Source organism: Coffea eugenioides, chromosome 7 (assembly GCF_003713205.1).
Source record: "Coffea eugenioides isolate CCC68of chromosome 7, Ceug_1.0, whole genome shotgun sequence".
NCBI lineage: Eukaryota > Viridiplantae > Streptophyta > Magnoliopsida > Gentianales > Rubiaceae > Coffea > Coffea eugenioides.
Window position 1 is genome coordinate 3,543,767 of NC_040041.1, and position 19,900 is coordinate 3,563,666.

The 19,900-nt window shown below is 38.8% G+C and overlaps 4 protein-coding genes across 6 annotated transcripts; 1 reads left to right on the forward strand and 3 right to left on the reverse strand.

Annotated features, from left to right (window-relative positions):
* Nucleotides 1–15: 15 nt before the first annotated feature.
* LOC113778147 (L-ascorbate peroxidase 3) lies at nucleotides 16–3,358 on the reverse strand. Its single transcript, XM_027323434.1, has 9 exons — nucleotides 3,068–3,358; nucleotides 2,739–2,863; nucleotides 2,345–2,394; nucleotides 2,005–2,070; nucleotides 1,850–1,898; nucleotides 1,443–1,525; nucleotides 1,276–1,355; nucleotides 1,080–1,182; nucleotides 16–371 (listed from the first exon to the last, which is right to left on the reverse strand). The coding sequence occupies exons 1-9, from the start codon at nucleotides 3,178–3,180 to the stop codon at nucleotides 198–200; spliced, it is 843 nt and encodes a 280-aa protein (XP_027179235.1). The 5' UTR covers nucleotides 3,181–3,358; the 3' UTR covers nucleotides 16–197.
* Nucleotides 3,359–6,791: 3,433 nt separating this feature from the next.
* Nucleotides 6,792–11,233, forward strand: LOC113778430 (nitrate regulatory gene2 protein). The gene is made up of 4 exons (XM_027323838.1): nucleotides 6,792–7,801; nucleotides 8,097–8,323; nucleotides 8,522–8,745; nucleotides 9,896–11,233. Exons 1-4 carry the CDS (start codon nucleotides 7,066–7,068, stop codon nucleotides 10,683–10,685), a joined length of 1,977 nt encoding a protein of 658 aa, XP_027179639.1. The 5' UTR covers nucleotides 6,792–7,065; the 3' UTR covers nucleotides 10,686–11,233.
* Nucleotides 10,187–13,561, reverse strand: LOC113778433 (L10-interacting MYB domain-containing protein-like). Of its 3 annotated transcripts, XM_027323843.1 has the most exons (4): nucleotides 13,389–13,561; nucleotides 12,296–12,709; nucleotides 11,547–12,123; nucleotides 10,187–10,275 (listed from the first exon to the last, which is right to left on the reverse strand). In XM_027323843.1, exons 2-3 carry the CDS (start codon nucleotides 12,671–12,673, stop codon nucleotides 11,563–11,565), a joined length of 939 nt encoding a protein of 312 aa, XP_027179644.1. In that variant the 5' UTR covers nucleotides 12,674–12,709; nucleotides 13,389–13,561; the 3' UTR covers nucleotides 10,187–10,275; nucleotides 11,547–11,562. The 3 variants fall into 3 exon arrangements, with proteins under 3 accessions (XP_027179644.1, XP_027179645.1, XP_027179643.1); XM_027323844.1 differs by lacking the exon at nucleotides 10,187–10,275 and having other exon boundaries at nucleotides 11,309–12,123; nucleotides 12,296–12,655; XM_027323842.1 differs by lacking the exon at nucleotides 10,187–10,275 and having other exon boundaries at nucleotides 11,309–12,123.
* Nucleotides 13,562–14,012: 451 nt separating this feature from the next.
* LOC113778431 (cell cycle checkpoint protein RAD17) lies at nucleotides 14,013–19,756 on the reverse strand. The gene is made up of 12 exons (XM_027323839.1): nucleotides 19,305–19,756; nucleotides 18,842–18,899; nucleotides 18,571–18,650; nucleotides 18,426–18,473; nucleotides 17,935–17,991; nucleotides 17,689–17,791; nucleotides 16,737–17,041; nucleotides 16,301–16,655; nucleotides 15,646–15,771; nucleotides 15,249–15,447; nucleotides 15,073–15,133; nucleotides 14,013–14,523 (listed from the first exon to the last, which is right to left on the reverse strand). Exons 1-12 carry the CDS (start codon nucleotides 19,515–19,517, stop codon nucleotides 14,296–14,298), a joined length of 1,833 nt encoding a protein of 610 aa, XP_027179640.1. The 5' UTR covers nucleotides 19,518–19,756; the 3' UTR covers nucleotides 14,013–14,295.
* Nucleotides 19,757–19,900: the final 144 nt, after the last annotated feature.

The following is a 19,900-nucleotide window of genomic DNA, read 5'->3' on the forward strand; positions in this document are numbered from 1 at the left end:
CCCATTGGTGCGGAATGGCAACATAAAGATTACATTACAAAGGAAAATCCTTCAAAGGATATTGGTCTAAATGTTTGCCCCCATAGCATATGAGAGGACAATTGCATTATTTGATCTTCATGTGAATCACAACTGTGACAAGATATATAGTTGCTATGACATAATTCAATTGAACGTAAATAATTCAGAAATCTTGTTTACTTGGCTCTTCTGTTAATTTCGTAGAAGTAACTCAAGATGACTACAGTTGCAGCAACAGCTACTCCAAATGCAGCTTGGGCTAATTTGAAACGAGAGGAAGGTGGGTTGAATCCAAGCTCTGAAAGTTTCTTATGTGAGGCTGCATAATCTCTGAAGAATGCCTCCTGATCCTGCCAGAGCCAAAGCAAAAACAATTACTGATCATCACAAATTGGCTTCATTGAGTAAGGGTGCATAAAGTAATATAACAAAAGAGGGTGTGGTTTTTCTGTCCTTTCCCTTTTGTTCTTCAATTAGTTTTGTGTAGCAATATTTCCGTGGAGAAAAGTAATCCATCTCATATGATTTTTATGAACAATTTTCTGACCTGTATAACCATTGTTTACAATAGAGAATGTCAAAAAAAAAAAAAAAAATTTCAAAATCAGTAGTTATCCATTTTCCAAAAGCAGATTTTTCATTTCTTTTTTTTGTCAAATTCACAAGCACACTTGTTCTTTCAATTTTAGTACCAAAATGTACCTCCCACCTCCATCATCTCAACCTTTTCCAGGGCTTTTACTGCTGCTTATACTAGGAAGAGTCTATGGTAAGACCACCCCTATTTTCCCAATCCCAGAAGAATTTGCTGGCGAATGCACATCAGTCCCTCAGTCTCTAAAATTATACGTATTTGCAGATTATCTAACTGACACGTATCAACCACACAAAATATCAGACAAGTTTACAAGCACATCTTTTCACAGGTATGATCCGCTTTGTTTCTGATTCATGTTAATATCAACTTTAGAGCTAAGTCAAAGATTAGTGCAGAAGAACCAAGTTCCACTTCCTTGCAGTCTAACAATTTAAAAGTTGTGAAGAATAAGCTGCTCTACCTTTGCATAAATCTCCACAAATCGACGAAATTCAGGGTCCTCTACCAGAGCTTTATCTGTGGGAAGTTTCAAAAGGCCTTCTGAATCGCCTTTCAGAAGCTCGCTGTCATATCACAATGTTTACAAACATTAAAAGATCATATTATTCCATAGATAGCAATCCAAAAAGATGCCAACTCTCTCTGTCTAATCTTACAAGAAATATGAGTTGTCAAATTTCAGAGGTTCATATGTCCAAGGTCCATCAAAACCAGATCGCTCTAGATGAGCCCTACCCTGGATAAACTTGGAAAGTTTATGTAAGCTCTTTACTTTGGTAAACTATACAAAAAATCAAATGCTGTATATGTGGGTAAAAATTACCAATGTGTGGCCCCCAGAGAGCGCCACAATATCCTGATCAGAAAGACCCATCCTGTAGAAGACATCTCTTAAATGTGATACACCTGATGTGGGGGAGAAGGGAGGAAGGCGCGGATTAGAGAAATATAACTAGCTTCTAAAATCGTGTTTAACTGAGTGCAATCGTTCTTTAGTAAACATAAATGGCCTTCAAGCTCTTCATTGTAGGTCACTAAATGTTGCAATTTGCAAGGTCATCTTGTTAGTTGCATTCGAAGAAGAATATTAGCCAGCATATTCATTCAGTTAATTAGCAAGCATATCTATTAAATTGATATAAAAGGCAAATTTACACTTTGAGCATACACTAAATAAACAAGAAAACAGTAGTATAACAACCCAATGTAAATTTTTGTGACATGACTAACCTTCCTTAGCATCAGGAAGGCGGCCTTCTTCCGGACAAACCACAGAGTCCTGACGGAAAAGTAACAAGTTACTGAAGCACATTGTCTTTCTCTTCAGTTAAAGATAGCACAAAGAAAATTCGAGTTGGATGTTCATAACTTCCTCCATAGCATACCTTTCTACCTGGGACAAAATCAATGGTAGGGCCTCCAGTTACCTCAACTGCTACAACACCAGCCAGCTGAAAACTCAAGATATCAAAGAAAGGAAAAACAAATCAAGGCTCCAGTTTGAACCTTGCAGAAGAATCGGAAATGCAATAGAAGGAAATATTCATAAAGCTAATATGTCCTTGCCATACTAAAAGCTTATATGTCCTTGCCACACTAACTCATAGAATTCTCCATTTCTATGGTCATTACATGAATGAAGCAAAGCAGGTTCACCAAATTAAGCAGAAAGGCAACATAAACCAGCAGCTACTAACAGAAACTAGAACAGGCAACTAAAATTACCTGATAGAGGTCAGCATATGTAATTTTTGGATGTTTAGCTTTTATGTCCTCTGCTCGCGAAGAAGAGAAAAAAAAGAAAAGAATGAATCCATTAATTCAGTGAACAAGAAAGTCATATTCAGCGTATGAAGTAGACACTGTATGTGATTCAAAAAACTAGATACTATATGAAATAAACTTAATAATCTTTATCGCAATCTTTTTCTCCGCACAAAACTATCAGATTCAGAGCATAGCTCATTAGCTACTCGAAACTGAAGAAACAATCTAAAACCATCATGTCATAAATGCCTAATCACCAGCAGAACTGCTCTAAAAAATCTCAGGAGGTATACAAATCTCTGCGTTACATGTACTTTAGTTTTTGAAATCATAAGGGGAAGGGTGGACTGACCACATAGGTCGACTGCAATTTTCAAGCCGTTATTGGCAGCATGCTTCAATTCTACCTCGTTCCTGATTGATCCATTAGGCCCTCCTGTCTTTGTTTTAGCATCATAAGTCCCCGCGTCGTGCCACCTACAAAGAAATATATACATGTATCCACCCTCAGGTTTTCAATTGAGCTCATAACCGACAAGCTTTATGTATATAACAAAAATCAAATGGTTCCTGTTCGTAAACATGCAAATGCAACTAAGGAAACAGACCCGAGAAAAGAAAAGAGAAAAAGGAGAAAAAAAAAAAGGAGAGATGAAAGAAGAAAGAAATAGAGAGAGATACGCTAAGCGGAGCATGATAGGGGCGCAGTTCTTGGAGGAAATGAGAGCTCTAAGGTTTCTGCGAGCCCTCTCTATTTCCTTCCTGTACTCTGCATCCACCACCGGTGCCGCCATTATCGCCCGATTTCTTTAGCAGTTCAAAGGTAACTAAATTTCTTCAATCGATTCTCCAAATATAAGCTCTTAATTCTTGTACTGAGAAGAGAATGAGTGCGCAGAAGGAAGAAGAAATGGATCTTAGTCGTACAGAAGAAGAGAAGAAGACAAAGTAAAGAATACTTGCTTGGTTGGTTCGTTGGTCGTTAATTTGTTATGGAGGGAAATGATAAGCTGATGAGTGACGAGGTTATAGTTTCGAATCAATTGTGTTTGTTTTTACTTTTTACTCGACGCGAACTTTTAAAGCGCGTAGAAGATAAGCGCCAGGATCACAACGGAGTATAATTGGGTATTGCCGTGGACGTGAGCTGTGGGTGGACTGTCGAGCACTGTGGGTGGGCCTCCTCTGCTTATCCATTACTGCTTGGGCTTCGGTTTTTCCTGTGGGCTGTGCGTCGAGATGACTTTTTGCCTTGCAGGTTCTTTGTCGTTTGTTTATAAAAATGTCCACTAGCGGCCCATAAGCTCACTCATTTCAGGGATTGGGTTTTTGGTCTTTGGACCCTGACTGTTTCTGAAAAATTCAGCCTCCTACGTATATCACAGAATCCATACTAAGCTCAATTCTCTTTTTCTTTTTCTTTTTCTTTTTGATTCTAATTTTCCTCTTAATTCCGTAATCAGGTTTAGGTCATCGGGTTTCGAGAGAGAGAGAGAGTCATCAGTTGTGGAAATGCACAGGACTCAACGCTTTTCAAATCCTGGATGGGGGGATCACTTGTAGGAATTCCTCAACAAAAAATAGGAAAACCATATGATAGGTTGCAGTTCATATGAAAATCTCAAGAATTAAAATTTCTAGATTCAATTTTTCCTTCTTAAATCTCGCATCTCGTTTCTTCCCATTTTATAAGTCAATAATCCTACTTTGAACTAGAAAGTCTAAAAAAAAAAAAAAAATTTATCTGCAACTGCAGCTATCTAATCTATGTCAAACCGGATCAGATAGATACACTACTACACTCTCTGAATTTTTTATATCAAGAAGCATTATACTACTTCTTATGTGATGTACGAGAGAGGTTTAAAAAAGGGCTCTCCCTAGCCATTAGACCCAACGCCCAGTGATTAAAGTGTCAATTAAGTCAGTCATAAACAACTCTCTCCCAATCAAATTACTAGAAGCTTGGTGCTGTTCAGTTCTTCCGCATTAATTAATGCTGTTGTTTGTAACATGTGATGATGTCTGTCTCTTTATCTGTGTTTGCGTGCGTGGAGGTAAAAAATGTAGATGGACTGGAGATGTTCAAAAGTATATGATGGTCCAGAATGTTGTTGGCATGTCAAGCAGAAGCGACCATGTGGAGTGCAAAATCTTCTTATTACCCACAGCGATTCAGCATTAATGAAATTCATCATTAACTAAAACTACTATCAATCAGTCATTTGAGTTATTGGATCGTGGAGAAATCCGTCAATAAGAGTTGAAGAGGATAAAAAAAAAAAAAAAGGACGCAGGTTTTATTCTTTAATAAGAGTTTCCCATTGTGGTAACATGCTAATATTTGGTGAAATGATTTTCCGAGATCAATTACAATAGGATATGAACCACTAGCTCTTGGGCTGGTGGCCACCACCAAGCCCTTAAGGTTTTGGTGGGGTGGGAGGCAAGGGTTCAAACCTTGCCTCCCACCAAAAATGCCACTCTTGTGGCTCTGCTTCAAATCCAGACGGGTGTACATCCGTCTGGTTCGGTGGTGGTTCTGTTCCCATCAGTCCTCATAGGCTTAGTTGAGTCTTCCGCAGATAGAATAGGAGTAGAGATGACAATTGAAAAAAAAAAAAATTACAATAGGATATGACTCTTTTACTATTTAAGTAGCCACCATGTTAATTTCACGGAACCAATTTTTTTGTAATGAATCTTTTTTAAAAAATAATAATAAAAGAAAGGGGTAAATTTGTCAGGATATTAGATATCTGTAATAGTGGGAGCAGTGGAGTCTGGACCTGTCTGTAAATTGAAATTCTCTGTGTCAGCTCGATTCCAATGTCACAGCTCCCTAGGAAAGTTAACCAATTTAATAATCACCCTCAATTAATTGATTCCCCATTCTAATTCCTAATTAATTACCGGTAAATGACAAAAATTAGCCACCGCATTACCTCATGTATACTACTGTGGTATTGTACTATTAAATTACAGTTGAGTCCTCAAAATTTAGAAATTTTGGATTTAAGTCCTCCTTTCTTCTCTCACTTCTTAAATTTCACCCCTTATTTGAAATTCAATTTTTTCACACATGTCATGAATCAAATGGTGATAGTGTATACACTTTCAGTGTATATAATAAGATTTACTCAAAAAAAAAAAAGTAGTACTATACACTTAAAAATGATGCCATTGCCACTTCCCTTGGGTAAACCAGCGCTAATCCTTCTTTCACCAAGTCTTTTGTATTTTTTTTTTTCAATCAAATAGCAATCCTACGCTATTCAATAGAAAAGGAAAACCAAACCATCCTATATAAGAACATTTGAGGAAAAGGATCCGTTAGACCAAATAAGTATACTAAAAAATTATAGGAAAATGACCGCCTAATCTAGAAAATACACTACACGCTCTCTAAACTTTTTTAGCATACGATGCAATTAAATACCTTATTTACAATTCAGGGAGGGATTTGAATCTTATAATGATCACATCATCTCCCCAGTGCCCTCATTATTGGCCACTCCAGAATAGAATCTCTTTATAATCTTTTGTATTTAATCGATTTTTGGGGGCTAAATCGGCATGCATGCAAAATAAGGTTCGTATTCCTACAGTAACTTCTGTTTTCATATTTTTCCGTTCATTTTTCTTCTTTATTCCGTAGGCCTTGGAATTCGGACATTCAAGATTTTTGAGTATTGTAATAGTATAATAAATTTGCAAATCTGCTTCCAATAAACAAACAAAATATACATAGGATTGGAAGTAGTAACTGATGCCTGGCCAGCATCCACGTACGTGGTACGTACTCTTGGTTTGGTAAGTACATCTGTAAGCATCATATTGACCTCAATGTGAAACGTTTTTTACCACATTAAACTGGTCATCATGTCCGTTTGCAAAACTCTAGTCACAAAAAGTACCCTCCCAACATCCCAAACCAGCAAAGCACGTCCGTATCTTGAATCCAGTTCAAATGTTCCCAGTCACTCGGTAGAAGACGTGAAGCTCTGCACGTGAATCAGAGAAGAAGCGTTTGTCGTAAATAACGGATACAGCAGCTGGGCATTTTGGTCTCGAACATGCGATTATAAAAGGTCACTCATGGCACTCTGCCCAATGACCTCATTGTCCTCCCCTCTTACTTCCCCAAACTGTTCCCCAAACTGTTCTTACTCTCTAGCGTTTTGTGTTTTCACTTTTCATCCACCCCACAACCACAATCCATCCATTCAAGAATGAGAGAGGAGCGAAGGGAACAACAATAAAAGATAGAAAGGAAAGATTTTGGAGCTGATGATGCACAAAGTGTGATGCCATATGGAAATGCAATGGAAACTGAAAAGTGGTGGTGACTGGTGAAGTTTTTACCTTTCCTTTTTATAGTGACAAAAGAAACTGGAAATTGAAGGGGTGGTTTTTGCCCAATGTTTCTATAGTCAAAAAGCCCGTCTTATGTTTATGATGCAAATTTCAGTACCCAAAGGCGTGCTTCTTTGTTCAGAGTACTAACATACACAAAAGCAGAAAGATTTGTGGTTTTGTCTTTTGTTTCTTTCTTGTCTGCATCTTTGAGATGAAATCTTAGAAGAGCATAAAGCTTGGCAGGATCAGAAAGAGGAACGCTAGTGCGTGTTGTGTGTGTTTTCGTTGCATGAGAGTGTGAGTTTCGGAGAAATCAAGAGATGGGGTGCTGTTACTCGAGGATAAAGCAAGAGGAAATGGTTTCAAGATGCAAGGCAAGAAAGAGGTACATGAAACAGTTGGTTAAAGCAAGGCAAGCTTTCTCAGCTGCTCACAGCATGTATCTAAGGTCTCTCAGAAACACTGGCTCAGCTCTGCTTCAATTTGCAACCAATGAGACAAACCTTCACTACCAAAACCACCACCTTCCGCCGCCACTGCAGCCGCCTTTGCGGCCGCCTCAACTCCCAGCCACCCCACCACCTCCGCCGGTCCCAATGAGTCCTGTTTCTGACAGGTGGACAACCTCCACCACCACCACCCACACCACCTCTTCCGCCCTCCCACCACCCCCTCCCCCTCCTCCTCCTCCTCCGCCTCCGGCACCGGCTTCCTCCACCTGGGATTTCTGGGACCCTTTCATGCCTTCATCGTCCAGGTCAGGGACGGAGGAGGAGTGGGAGGAGACGACCGTTGCTTCTGAGGTTGCCGCGACCACAACGGTTGGGGCAGCCAGCGTGGCGGCCCCACCGTCTGTCATCAGCGGCTTTTCGAAGGACACTGCCGCCACGTCGATTACAAGTGAGTTGGCTATGGTGGTCTCCACCAAGGGGAAAGACCTGGTTGAGATCATCAAAGAACTTGATGACTATTTTCTGAAAGCAGCTAATGCCGGCGGGCCGCTCTCATTGCTCTTGGAAGTCCCCACTTGTACCTTTTCCGACCTAAGATCCTCAGGTAATCTTAACGCCAGATTCAGATGCATGATGAAGCTATCCATATCTTGTCGGATTATTTGTAATTTAAGGAAAAAAAAAAGAGAAGAGGAAATGTTCTTGTGAATAGCCCATATCTTGTCCATCCTGATATTTTGTATTTTGTGGCTTTATTTGCAATTATAAGCAATTTATGAGTTGAGTGTTGACTGTATGCGGCAAATTGAAGCAAAATTTCATTTGGGCTTTTAGTTACTTTTAATTAATTGTGAAAGTTGGAGTGCAAGATTTAATGTTGTTGCGAAAATGGGATGCAGGTAGAGTTTATGGGAGTGGGAGGAATCTGAATCCATTGTTGTGGACGTGGAATTCGAGTCCGAAATGGAATGGTGGATTTGGGAAATGCATTGAGGACTCAATTGGGAATGTGAATATTGGTGGTGGTGTAGGTGTAGGTGTAGGTGTTTCCACCACAGCTACTAGTCATTGCTCAACTGTGGAGAGGTTGTACGCTTGGGAGAAGAAACTGTACCAGGAGGTCAAGGTACCTACTACTACTACTACAGAATACTACCATCACCAAAATTTCAGACTTTGCTTCCGTTTTTTGTGCATATATTGATGTGGGACCACTGGACCCTGAATCTAGTGCAATTTTTTCATTTAGGACCCACAGATCGTTAATTTACTTTTTTTTTTTGGTTTTTGGTTGGGTTCTTGGGATTGCTTTGGATGATCATAGAATGCTGAGAGTTTGAAGTTAGAACATGAGAGAAAGGCAGCCCAGCTGAGGAAGCTAGAGGTGAAGAGGGCTGATTATGTGAAGACTGAGAAAGCCAAGAAAGAAGTGGAGAAATTGGAATCAAGGATGATGGTTGCTTCACAAGCAATCGAAACCACGTCTGCTGAAATAATTAAGTTGCGGGAGTCAGAACTCTATCCACAGCTCGTTGATCTTGTAAAAGGGTTAGTCCTCTCCCTCCCTCCCTCAACATTTTTTGTTATTCGTCTTCTCTACTTTCTCTTTTTTCTGTTTAAAGCTTTTTCCTATGTGTGGATTGTAATTTAAATAAGTTAAATTAGGTGGTGGGAATGGACTAATGGAGTCCTTCCTACATAGGAGTGAGTTTTAGTACCTTTTAAGGTCTCTTTGACCACTTGGAAGACTAAGACAAAGAGGTCAGAGGTCAAAGGTCAAGTTGAATTAGTACATTGTGTCGTGACATTTATTATTATTAAAAGCTTCATCCGTATCCAATTGAATTCTATCCGTGCATGTTACTTTCACTTTTTTGAGGTTATTTGACTACTTTTAGTGATTGGTCCCTGTCTTTTTTATGCCTTTTCCTCGGATACTTGACAATCACAGTTCACACAACACAGTATAAAAGTACGTTTGTATAATGACAATGTAGGGTACATGTCCAACAGTCCAAGAAGCCCTAATAAGTAAACTACGTCCTTATTTCATTTATCTAGATGCTTCGCCAGAATCATTATCCTCTTGCATTCACCAATAACAAGCCTCACAAATCTTCATCTGGGTAGGATGAAGAAGCACCAAGAGGCTGGAGATGTTGATGACTTTGGAGTAAAAAAAGAAACTAAGAAAGATTGAATGTCAATCTGTTTATATGAGTTAAGCATAGTCGCCAGCCAGTCAAGGTCTGGAAATGAGAATCTGCAAGGACTACAAGACCACTAAATGGATCTTGATTTTATGCCGTTGTGTCAAACATTCAGAGTAGCCACTAAATGAAGTCAAAATTGTCAATTTTGCATATTTTCTTGGAATGAATTATCTTCTATTCTTTTCCACGAGTTTCATCCGTCTCCTGCCTAGCTTGACTTTGCCATGCAAAGGCTATTCCTCTTGTTATAAGAATTTGCCTAATTCTTCCCAAATCTTGTAAACCTGACTTTTTTTATTATTAACTCTTTTTCCCTGCAATTCATTGGTTATGCATATTTCCTAATCCTTGGTTTAGACGAGTTCAACATAAATGAGTGAGAAGTTATGTTGGAAGTTAATTGCAAACTGGGTATACCAATCAATGGAATCTTATGCGTGCAGCCTGACAAATTACTGATGTACTCCACTTTTCCTGGTTTACAGATTGATGGGCATGTGGAGAAGCATGTATGAGTGTCACCAAGTACAAACTCACATAGTTCAGCAGCTGAAGTATGTCAACGCCATTCCATCTACAAACCCAACCTCTGAAATTCACCGGCAGTCAACTCTCCAACTTGAGCTTGAAGCACAACAGTGGCACATCTCCTTCTGCAACCTTGTTAGGGCCCAAAGGGATTACATTCAGTCCCTAACTGGCTGGCTCAGGCTTAGCTTGTTCCAACTCGGCAACAAACCAGCAGTCAGAACTGGACTGGATTCTGCAATTTACTCCTTTTGTGAAGAGTGGCAGCATACTGTCAACAATGCTCCAGACAAAGTAGCATCTGAAGGAGTCAAGGGCTTCTTAACAGTGATCCGTGCTGTTGTTGTACAGCAAACAGAAGAACAAAAACAGAAGAAGAAGTCAGATTCAGTATTTAAAGAGCTTGAGAAGAAGGCAATTGAGCTAAGATCACTTGAGTCTAAGTATGGTCCATATTATATGGCCGACAACTACAGCAGTACCAGAAGCAAGGATCCAGTAGGGGAGAAGCGAGCAAAAGTGGAGAATTTGAGAGTAAGAGCTGAGGATGAGAAGGCCAAGTATGAGAAGTCAGTTAGTGTAACGAGGGCAATGACACTGAACAACCTGCAAATGGGGTTGCCGCATGTCTTTCAGTCAGTGACCGGTTTTGCCAATGTCTGCACACATGCATTTGAGTCTGTCTATAACCAGGCTAGAGGTACTGATGAGATGCAGATGCATGATGTGAAGCGACTTTTGCCTTGAGAGAATAGGCTGCTCAACTCCTATATGGTTGGCCAGAGAAAGTGTGTACTTAGTTTTGCCTGTGTATACTTTGTTTTGACTGAAGAAAAAGGGTCAATTCTGATGCAGAATATTGACAAGATTATATCCTTGTAGTTCGGTGAAATACAGTTCTGACTGTAAGCCATAAGAAAGGTCTCTGTCATGCAAGGCATCTTCCGTATGGAGGTAGCAAGATATTACTCGTGATTAAATGCATACTTCTGACAGAACGGTGGAAAACATTCAGCAGTAGAGGATCCTAAGTCTGTTTAAATTTTGATTTAGGTATTAGAGTTGTTTGTTTAAACAAGTATTAGTGTCCATATAAATTCCTTCTGTTTGTTCACTCTGTAGGATCTTTATCCAATTTTGCGTAGCCGCATCAGGTTTCTTTACGTCTGTCAGCTACTCATCATTCTTTTCTTGTCCTTTCTCTCCCTTTTTTGGTTGCTAGTTTATGTCAATTATTTCCCTGGTTTGAGTGTGGAGGCAAATTTGGAGCAGAAATTTTGCACTAGAGAATCTCCCCAATATTGGTGGAGGCAGATTACTTAGCGAACGAATTGAACACATCATAAAGGGTGCCAAGTATAAACCATATATGGAAAAGCCAGCAAAAGACCTAACATTCCAACATATATGCAACACAGATGACAGTCTCAGAAGTTTACTCCATTCTCTATTGATCCTTTAATCTATAAGACGGAAGATATCATAGAGAAGGAGAGAGACCAACGGTCTAGATAAACAATTACTGCGGGACAAAAAGACAGCATCCTAGAAGTGTACAAGTTCTGTTCCTCTTCTACTCTCCAAAAGGGGGAACAATAAGGTACTTACTAATACAATCGCTCCATCATGCAACCTGTGGATTAGTTGGGCCTAAGCATTTGGCAGACAACCACGTCAACCGCTTGTCAATTTTGAGAGATAAAAATGTCTCCCTTGCAATGCGGTTGTTGAAGAGGTCCAATGCCGCATAATAAATTTGGTCACTTACGCCTTGCAGTTCATCCAATGCTCTCACACAATCTGTTATTGAATACCTGTCATTAAATTTCTTAATAGCCGCAGCCCTGAGTTTTGAAGCAGCAGCCATCTCCATTATGGCTCCTGCAATGACCCCATCAATACCTTTACGCCCCCTTTTCTGCCCAATAACTCTAGAACCCACAGTTGATTGAAGATTCTCGCGATCATCAGCTGTTTCAGAGCCTTGCTCAGATTCTGAGTTAGATACGTCTTCCTGGTACACATTCAAAGCTTGTGGATCCGAAGTTGACAGAGTTCCTCCGTGCTCATAGGATCCATTTGACCTATTATATTTCCCCCTTGTCCCAGGTAATGAGAAAATGGTGCACAGTTGCTTGTACATTGGACATCCACTACTCCTTACGGGTTCAGAATCAGGATGTTCCTGTTAAATGTACATGACGAGTGATAGGTGGTCAATAACTAATTAAAGAATTCAAACTGCTTTTGATAAATGAATCAGATTCCTGTTTAGACATCAAGGAATGAACTTCCCAAGCTAAAACAGGTCATAACTTGTCTAATTAGTCATGACAATAGAAACAGGAATTGCAAACCTTGATATATGCATCCCATACTTCATCAGTAGCCATGACAACACCAGTGGCTGGATCCCATTTAAAATCACCGTGATCAAGCAGGGACTTCACAATTACATATTGCTTTCTTAAGGCAGCATAACGGCTTTTCAATTGCTCATTGTCCCAAGCAAGGCCCGTTTTTTCACGGAAATCCTCACAGACACACTCCCATGCTTTCTTGTCAAAAGATTTATTGCGTTTATTCCCTTGGCGAACCTGCTCTACCAGCAAGTCCACTAATATTCTGGTCAGCGCTGATGTCCACTTAGCCCTTGAGGGTGATTCTGACTGCTGTACAGGAGGTAGTCTCCTTGAACGAGTAGACCGGCTTGCCATCTGCCAGATCAACACCATGCCGTCAAGTGACAGTTCAGCATATACCTAATAATGCTTCAAAAGGACAAACTACAACACATGATATGGGGAAAAAAAATCCAGAAAAAGAAAAGGCTAACTGCTGAAGCTCTATTTCTTTCATTTGTCTGGTCTGTTTTCCTTTCATTTTTGGAATTTAACTCAAAAAAGCTTGCGAAGGCATTATTAAAAGATAGCCAACCTTTATAAAGTTCTTTCAACACCAATTTACTATCACAGGATCACACACAAGTTCAGAAGCGCTTAAACACCACGACTTTGCAGGCCTTGCTTTTGAAGTACGTGACATTTGTTAAGCATGTCAAGAAGTAGCATTTTAATCAAATAGATGTGGAAGTCAAGGCAAAGAAGCATCAAAATTTGATGCTATTAAGGAACATCCAACAAGCAGCATCATGCATTTTCTGCTAGCAACACTTAACCACTAATCAAATTGTATATTACAACAATAATATCAACAAAATGGTATGTTATATTAGTACTTCTATTTCAGTTACTCCAAATTTTCTTGGTTTCTTGTAAGAATAAGTTTCTTCTATCCTAATGATCAACTATAACCAACTCCAAATTGCAAAATAACAAGGCAAAAAGAAAAGGAAAATAAAAGGATGAAAAAAAAAGGGCCGATTGGAGGACAGCTTAATCCAGCCACCGTGCCCTTATTTTATGATTGAGGAGTAATGGCGGAGCATACCCAGCGGAAAAAAAAGGTCTTGATGGAGACTTGGATGGATTGATCAATTCAGTATGTTTGCTCGTTGACGATGGTGTTGGAGGGCGAGAGTAGGGGTGGCGCCGCCGATGGACAGACTGAACCCTGAAGGCAGAGAATAAGAGTTGCCCGACACCAGTACAAGTGTCTTCCGATACACCCAGCTAAGTTTGTACCTGAGAGAATAATGTAATTATAAATTCCATATATTTTGAGTTTTCAAAAGGATAAGAAAATTATTATATAAACAAAAGAGAACCTAATTTGAAAATAATTTATGTGAGAAAAAAATAAACTCAATTCCTGAAATTCTACAGGCCTTGTGATTGAAACAGTAGCATAAGAAGACACTAAATTTGGATTTGTTTGGATAAAGTATTATTTGAAATAATTTTTGTAATAATTTTTGTAATGTGAGATTAAAAAAACATGTTAAAAATGTGATTATAATATAAGCAAAATATTATTTGAAAAAATGAGATATCCAAACCGTTAACCAAGTGCTTCATCACGGAGGAATTAAGAGCGGCGTGAGGGGGGGGGGGGAGGAGGGTTTTTTTTTTTGGCGTAACCTACTAGAGGAAATAATCAAAATTCGTATTTTGAGCAAAAATTGCTGTTTTCAGGATGAAGAAAATAGGTAGCAGGACGCATAATTCCGCGTAGTCGAAGGTTGCCTCTACAATTACAAACCATGTAGCAATTTTTTCAGCTACATATGACCAAAATCTGGGTGAGCTAAAGAATGCACAAAATGATGACCCCCCTGAATTGCCGGACAAAACAAGGCTTCACAATGAAACTATTACATCTTGATACTAGAATTTACATAATTTACAAAAAGAACGCCGTGTTGAGGCGGAGAGATTCACCGGTTGCTTGACAAAGTTTACCAATCTTCTATTTCATCCTCACTTGTCATCTCACTTTTATCATCCAAAATAAGTCCATCCAAGTCATCAGCCATGTGTTCTGGGGATGCTTCGTGAGCTTCAAAATCTTCAGATGCTTTATTTCCTATCCGCTTAAGGGCAGGTTTAATCTCCGTAGCAACAACTGACAGATCATACAAGTTTAGCCCATTATTAGCATCACGTTGCTGGCTTACCATTTGACGCTGCAAACACATCAAAGGGCGCAGATGCATTACTATTAGGAGGCGAAAAGTGACAAAATGGGCAGAAGCTCACCGAGTACACAGACAAATTGAAGTAAAGGGTAAGAATTGACAATCGTTGGATGGCACATTTACTCCAAAAGGACAATTTAGACACATGATAAAGAAAACCCACATTAGTATACGAATTGAGCTTACACTTGACGGACATCTGCTGCTATCACCCCCCAACAACAAAAAAAAAAGAAGATCGTACTCCCAGTAAAGCTTTGTGGGCAAAGAACAAGTGACCACAGACAACTATGTAGTACAATTCGAACCAAAAAGGTTTTCTCGAGAAGCAACAACCTCTTGCAATTTGCAAAGCAATTCTTCTCTTTCAAGAATCAACAAGACTCCGAGTTGTGATGTGATTTAAACTATTAAATTTCAGCTTTGGAGATAAATTATTGGAGTTCAGATGCAATAACAAATTAGGCAAGATATACAGCCTTGCGATGTTCGTGATAAAAACACCTGCATAGACACGTGTCCCTGCATTTGTCTAACCTTATAGTGCCACAAAGATTGCTCGACCTGCCAAAGCTTTGGACGGCGAATAGCATGCCACCTATATGGTTAATGAAACATATGAGAGTTCTAGGAAATAGCACGTTAATGAATTATATGAGAGTTCGAGAAATGATAATAGTCAAAAGGAAAAGCAATCTTGTTAGACACGATACCTAGTGGGAGCCAGATGGGAATTCCCAAACAGCACGCCTCGCACAGCAACTGAAGCAGCAGCTGACTGAACAACATTCTCAGCCTCAAAGTTTCTAGCCATCCTTCCATTGACTGAAGCTAGCAACACGTCTGAATCACTCAGATATGATGCCACAACCCAGGCATCATCTATAGCCTCGTCATTTACAAAATCTAGAACTGCAAGAAAATAGACAAACACGGAGGCCCAAATATGCACAATCAGACTTTTTCTAGCAAACAGAATGAGTAAAAGAAGTTCCAATAACTGAATGTCCTCAAATATTTTGCACGTTTTTATAGAGATGATAATCGTAGATTCTAGTAAAACATCTATTTCATGAAAAAAAAAAACATCCTGCTACATATCAATGTTACCATTTTCATGTAGAAAATCAGCAATTGGACGACTTTGGCTATGTGCTTGACGAAGGATAGATTCTGGAGAATCCATTTTCAGAGGCAACCTTACAAATTTCTCCTTCAAATTAGTCGTATCTCTATCTAGAAAAAATAAGAAATGAGTCATATCAGAGGTTACAATTTCAATTCAATTCAACAAAGAAATAGAGATTCCTTCATGCAGTCTTTCCCATGCAACAGCAATAGAATAACCTGGAATGAAGTGTTTGTAGCAACCCATAAGCGCCTCAAAGAAAGGTATTACTCATAAATGAACAGCTAATTAGCATGGAAATCCAATAAAACAGAGAGAAAGTATTTACATAGTATATTTGTTGAGCATCTGTCTGAGACAGAAAATTATCCATTAGAAGAATATTTCAGAATCTCATGAAACTTGTCCTTTTAACAGAAACAACAACATGCAAAAAGCATACTATGCTCCAAAGAAGTTTTCAAGCACACATTTCAGAGGAAAAAAAAAATTAAGGCATAGAATGCAAGTCAAAATGATAACCAACATAAAGATGACAATTATGTAATCATGCAAAACTGGTAAAGAATCACATTACTTTAACATGATTGAAAAGATACAAATGTTTGGTAATAAGAGCTGATAAAATTAATTTACCCAACACCATGGAGGGTTCACTCTCTCTTTTGTTGTGCAAAAATTTCCCCAGTGCATGAAACAGAGAAAGCGTGTCATCTCTGCCAAATGACAATGAAGGCTCGATGTATAAATCAGTCAGACCATCTGTTCTTTCTCTTAAAGAAGGGGTAGAACCATCTGACAAACATAAAGAAGGTAGTTGATGTGGTTTCAGGCAGAAATACTGTAAGGATGTAATCGCATGTCTGATGTCACCTCCACTAGCTTTTGCTAGCAGCTCAATTTGTTCAGCACTCAATTCACATTCTTCTTCTTTGCATATTCTTGAAAGAGTTTTCTTCAGGGAATTAACAGTTATAGGGTTGAAAGACACCTGAAGTATTTATAGAGATAGATCAGGGTAAACATATAATCGAGCACTGAATTCCATAGCAGATGGATTATAAAAGGCAACCTTACAAGCCCCAGCTTCCTGAAGAGATACATGGAGATCCTCCCAGTAGCGCATGCTATTGTCAGTGGAGTCAGCTTTGACATAATCGGTCATCAATATGACTGTTGGAACACATACTGATTGCACAAGAAGATGCAGGCACCTATGAAGTCTTCCATAAGAAACTTTTCCATTTACCACTGGAAGATCATCGATTAAGAGTACAACTCGAGATCTTGGGCCCACAGTTGAAGAAATGAATCCATATTTCCTTATCCTTTCGACAAAACTTTCAAACTCTTCCAATTTTGAAGTGTACCTTAATCCTAGTCCAAAATTAGTGAAAGGAAAGTCATCCTGTTTATTAGAACAAGAAAATAATAATATTAAAAGCTCATGTTCATAATAGAAAAAAAATTGCCTTCACTGATGTCATTGATTAAGCAACTCCTTCAGAAACTAATTCCCAATCCCCAGGAAGAGATGCACAACAGCAAATTGTAGTCAATGAGTGAAATCTCTATTCCAAGTCCTATAATTTGGACATTAATTAAAAAGAAAATTGAAATTTTATGAAACACATTTCGCAATCACCTTTTCAGTCACATACATCACATCATAGATAGTGCAACAGTAAAAAACTAATGTGTGGTTGGAAGGGTCCAACATACCTCAACAAGTTTCCATCACAAAGAAAAGCTTTAAAAGGCATACGAACAAACAAATACAATGCAATCAGGGATGAAATTATTATCAGACTCAATTATCCAATTCCCGTACTACATTTGAAAAGGTATTCAAATGCATCCCTTGAAGTCATGCCCATTAAAATTTGCAAGGCCCAAAACTTGGTAAATGACAGGAGACTATAACTAAAGTGTGTTTTATATAAGACATATGACAAGCTGACAGAACAATGTACTGTTATATCACACTAAAAGCATCTAGGTTAATGTTATTAGTGTAAAAATACCTGAACTAGAGTTGTACAAATGCTCTTGCCATATTGTGGGAGTTGGTGTGTTCCATTCACTTATTGTAGCTCCAAAATGAGAAGCAATTGCATAAACAGTTGCCTGTAACAAGATAAGCACCTTACAATTGTTCTTGTGACGTGGGAAAACAGATGATTAATCTCAGGGATTGACAATCATGATCAAAAGTGGGTCTAATTTATGACACAATAAATACACATAAATGAAAGAAACAAGGAACATACAGATTTCCCAACTCCAGCTGGTCCCACGAACAGAAGAACATTTTTACAGAGGGTTTCCTGTCCAATGTAAAAGAAGAATTAGCGTCCAACAAGGCAACTAGTTTTTAACATGACAAGCTGGTTAAAATGCATTGAAGTACATCCACACGGCAGCCACTGGGGGGGTGATGGGGGAATGGGTTGCATTGTGAAGTGAGATGAGGATATGGGAAGCTGGCACTACCAGTAGCGGTGCACAGACAGCATAGGTTATTCATCGATTTGAATGTGATGCAACAATGGCAGAAAAATGACATTGAACAATCATATTTTGGTTAATGCTTCTTCATTTTGAGCTAAACAGTGCAATACAAGTGGCGATAACCAAAAGTTTGTTGGTAATAGCAGAGCATAAAAGAAACAAAAAACTGTTTTCTGTAGAAATTAAATGATAATCAACACTTTGGTTTTGCAACAGGATTCCCATTTTCAAAAGCAAAATACAAGGGCACCTTGGAGGCAGTCAATCTTTCTTCAAACAGAACTTTTACTTCCTCAACCTGCAACATTCAAACGGAAGAATCACTGCAAAGCATATTCGGTACTTGAGTTGATACCTTGCATACAAAACACTTTTTAAATAATTCTTGTCCATACCTTCTTTTTGTGAACAGCGAGCTCTTCCAATGAACAGGGTTTGTATTTATCAACCCATAACTCCCTGCTCATTCCATTCCCTGATATGTGTAAGCAAAAGTTAAATACCAAAATAAAGGAGTGAAATAAGTTCAAAGTTCAGGCTAGCACTCCCAGGCACATAAAATAAGAACCAAGATTCAGAAAAGAGGAACTTTGCAACTAAATTAACTTTATGTAAACCAAGATGACACGTTAAGAAAGATTAAGCAATTATTAGTGGCAATCATACCAGTAGATACCTTGAATCCCTTAATCCCATCATCAAACTCCTCGCAAAACCGTCTAATCTGCATTATCGGAGTGTATCAAATTTCATGAACAGAAGGCCAGTAAAATGTTAGAACACAGCATAATCCACAGGGATAACTATGGTTGTTTCCGTTAGTATTATCAGTACACAAATTTTCCGGAATGCTACTGTCCAGCCTGACCAAAACATTGAAGTGATACTGAAATAACGTCATATAAAGAAGCTTATTAAGGGAAATTGCTCAAAATTTCATCTTGGAACTCATCAACAACCAGGAAAGAATAAACCAAAGCACTCCCGTGCCGGCTGGCCCCCAAAACAACACAAAAGAAGGAACTCTAGAATCTTCAATCAAGCATACAAGTTCAAAAAAACATATACCAGACACATAAGGTGCAAAAAAAAAAAAAAAAGAAATTGCAGCAATGAGAACGATAATTACTTCATCAAAATCATTAGTTAAGGGCCCTTTACGCGGCCGAGGACCAGATTTTGAGAGGGAAGCCTTCTTTGCCCTCTTGTTGGGGTTAGTTGGAGGAACTGAAGCTGGTTTTGAGTAACTTAAATCCGATTTCAATGAAAAATCTTTATCGTCATCATCATCTTCGGAGGATGATATTACAATCGTAGCGTTTCTCTTCCCCCTACCCTTCATAGCCACCGGAAAGATAAAAACCCTAACTTGAATGCAGAAAATAAATGTCGCTGACAACAGATGATGAATGCTTATGGCATCCAATAAATGAATTCAAGATTTCCGATGGGTTCACAAATAAAGAAAAATTGGCATCGGAAATGGGATTAACTGGGGACTGCAGGTGGAGACGATTGCTTTACTAGCATAGTTCGACTTCTTTCCTAGCATGATTTGGTAAAGAAGGCAATGCCGAATTCCCGGGGTTTTCTTTTCTTTTTTTCTTTATTTTTTGGCGGGGAAATCAGTTTTAGCGTATCGCACAAGCCGAGGAGGCAACACCTTGGACTTGGAATATTTTTAAACAAACGGTGGTGCCGTCTGTACATACAAAATATACATAA

Excerpts from the sequence above, each read along its gene's own strand:
- LOC113778147 (XM_027323434.1), bottom strand. The coding sequence starts at position 3,180 with ATGGCGGCACCGGTGGTGGATGCAGAGTACAGGAAGGAAATAGAGAGG. Across the intron at positions 2,395-2,738 it reads AATTGCAGTCGACCTATGTG|AGGACATAAAAGCTAAACAT; the intron begins GTCAGTCCACCC and ends CTTCGCGAGCAG. Across the intron at positions 1,356-1,442 it reads TCTCTGGGGGCCACACATTG|GGTAGGGCTCATCTAGAGCG; the intron begins GTAATTTTTACC and ends AAGTTTATCCAG.
- LOC113778430 (XM_027323838.1), top strand. The coding sequence starts at position 7,066 with ATGGGGTGCTGTTACTCGAGGATAAAGCAAGAGGAAATGGTTTCAAGA. Across the intron at positions 7,802-8,096 it reads TTCCGACCTAAGATCCTCAG|GTAGAGTTTATGGGAGTGGG; the intron begins GTAATCTTAACG and ends AATGGGATGCAG. Across the intron at positions 8,324-8,521 it reads AACTGTACCAGGAGGTCAAG|AATGCTGAGAGTTTGAAGTT; the intron begins GTACCTACTACT and ends GGATGATCATAG.
- LOC113778433 (XM_027323843.1), bottom strand. The coding sequence starts at position 12,673 with ATGGTGTTGATCTGGCAGATGGCAAGCCGGTCTACTCGTTCAAGGAGA. Across the intron at positions 12,124-12,295 it reads TATGGGATGCATATATCAAG|GAACATCCTGATTCTGAACC; the intron begins GTTTGCAATTCC and ends TACATTTAACAG.
- LOC113778431 (XM_027323839.1), bottom strand. The coding sequence starts at position 19,517 with ATGAAGGGTAGGGGGAAGAGAAACGCTACGATTGTAATATCATCCTCC. Across the intron at positions 18,474-18,570 it reads TCGCTGTTCACAAAAAGAAG|GTTGAGGAAGTAAAAGTTCT; the intron begins GTATGGACAAGA and ends TGAATGTTGCAG. Across the intron at positions 15,448-15,645 it reads TGATTTTCTACATGAAAATG|TTCTAGATTTTGTAAATGAC; the intron begins GTAACATTGATA and ends ATTTTCTTGCAG.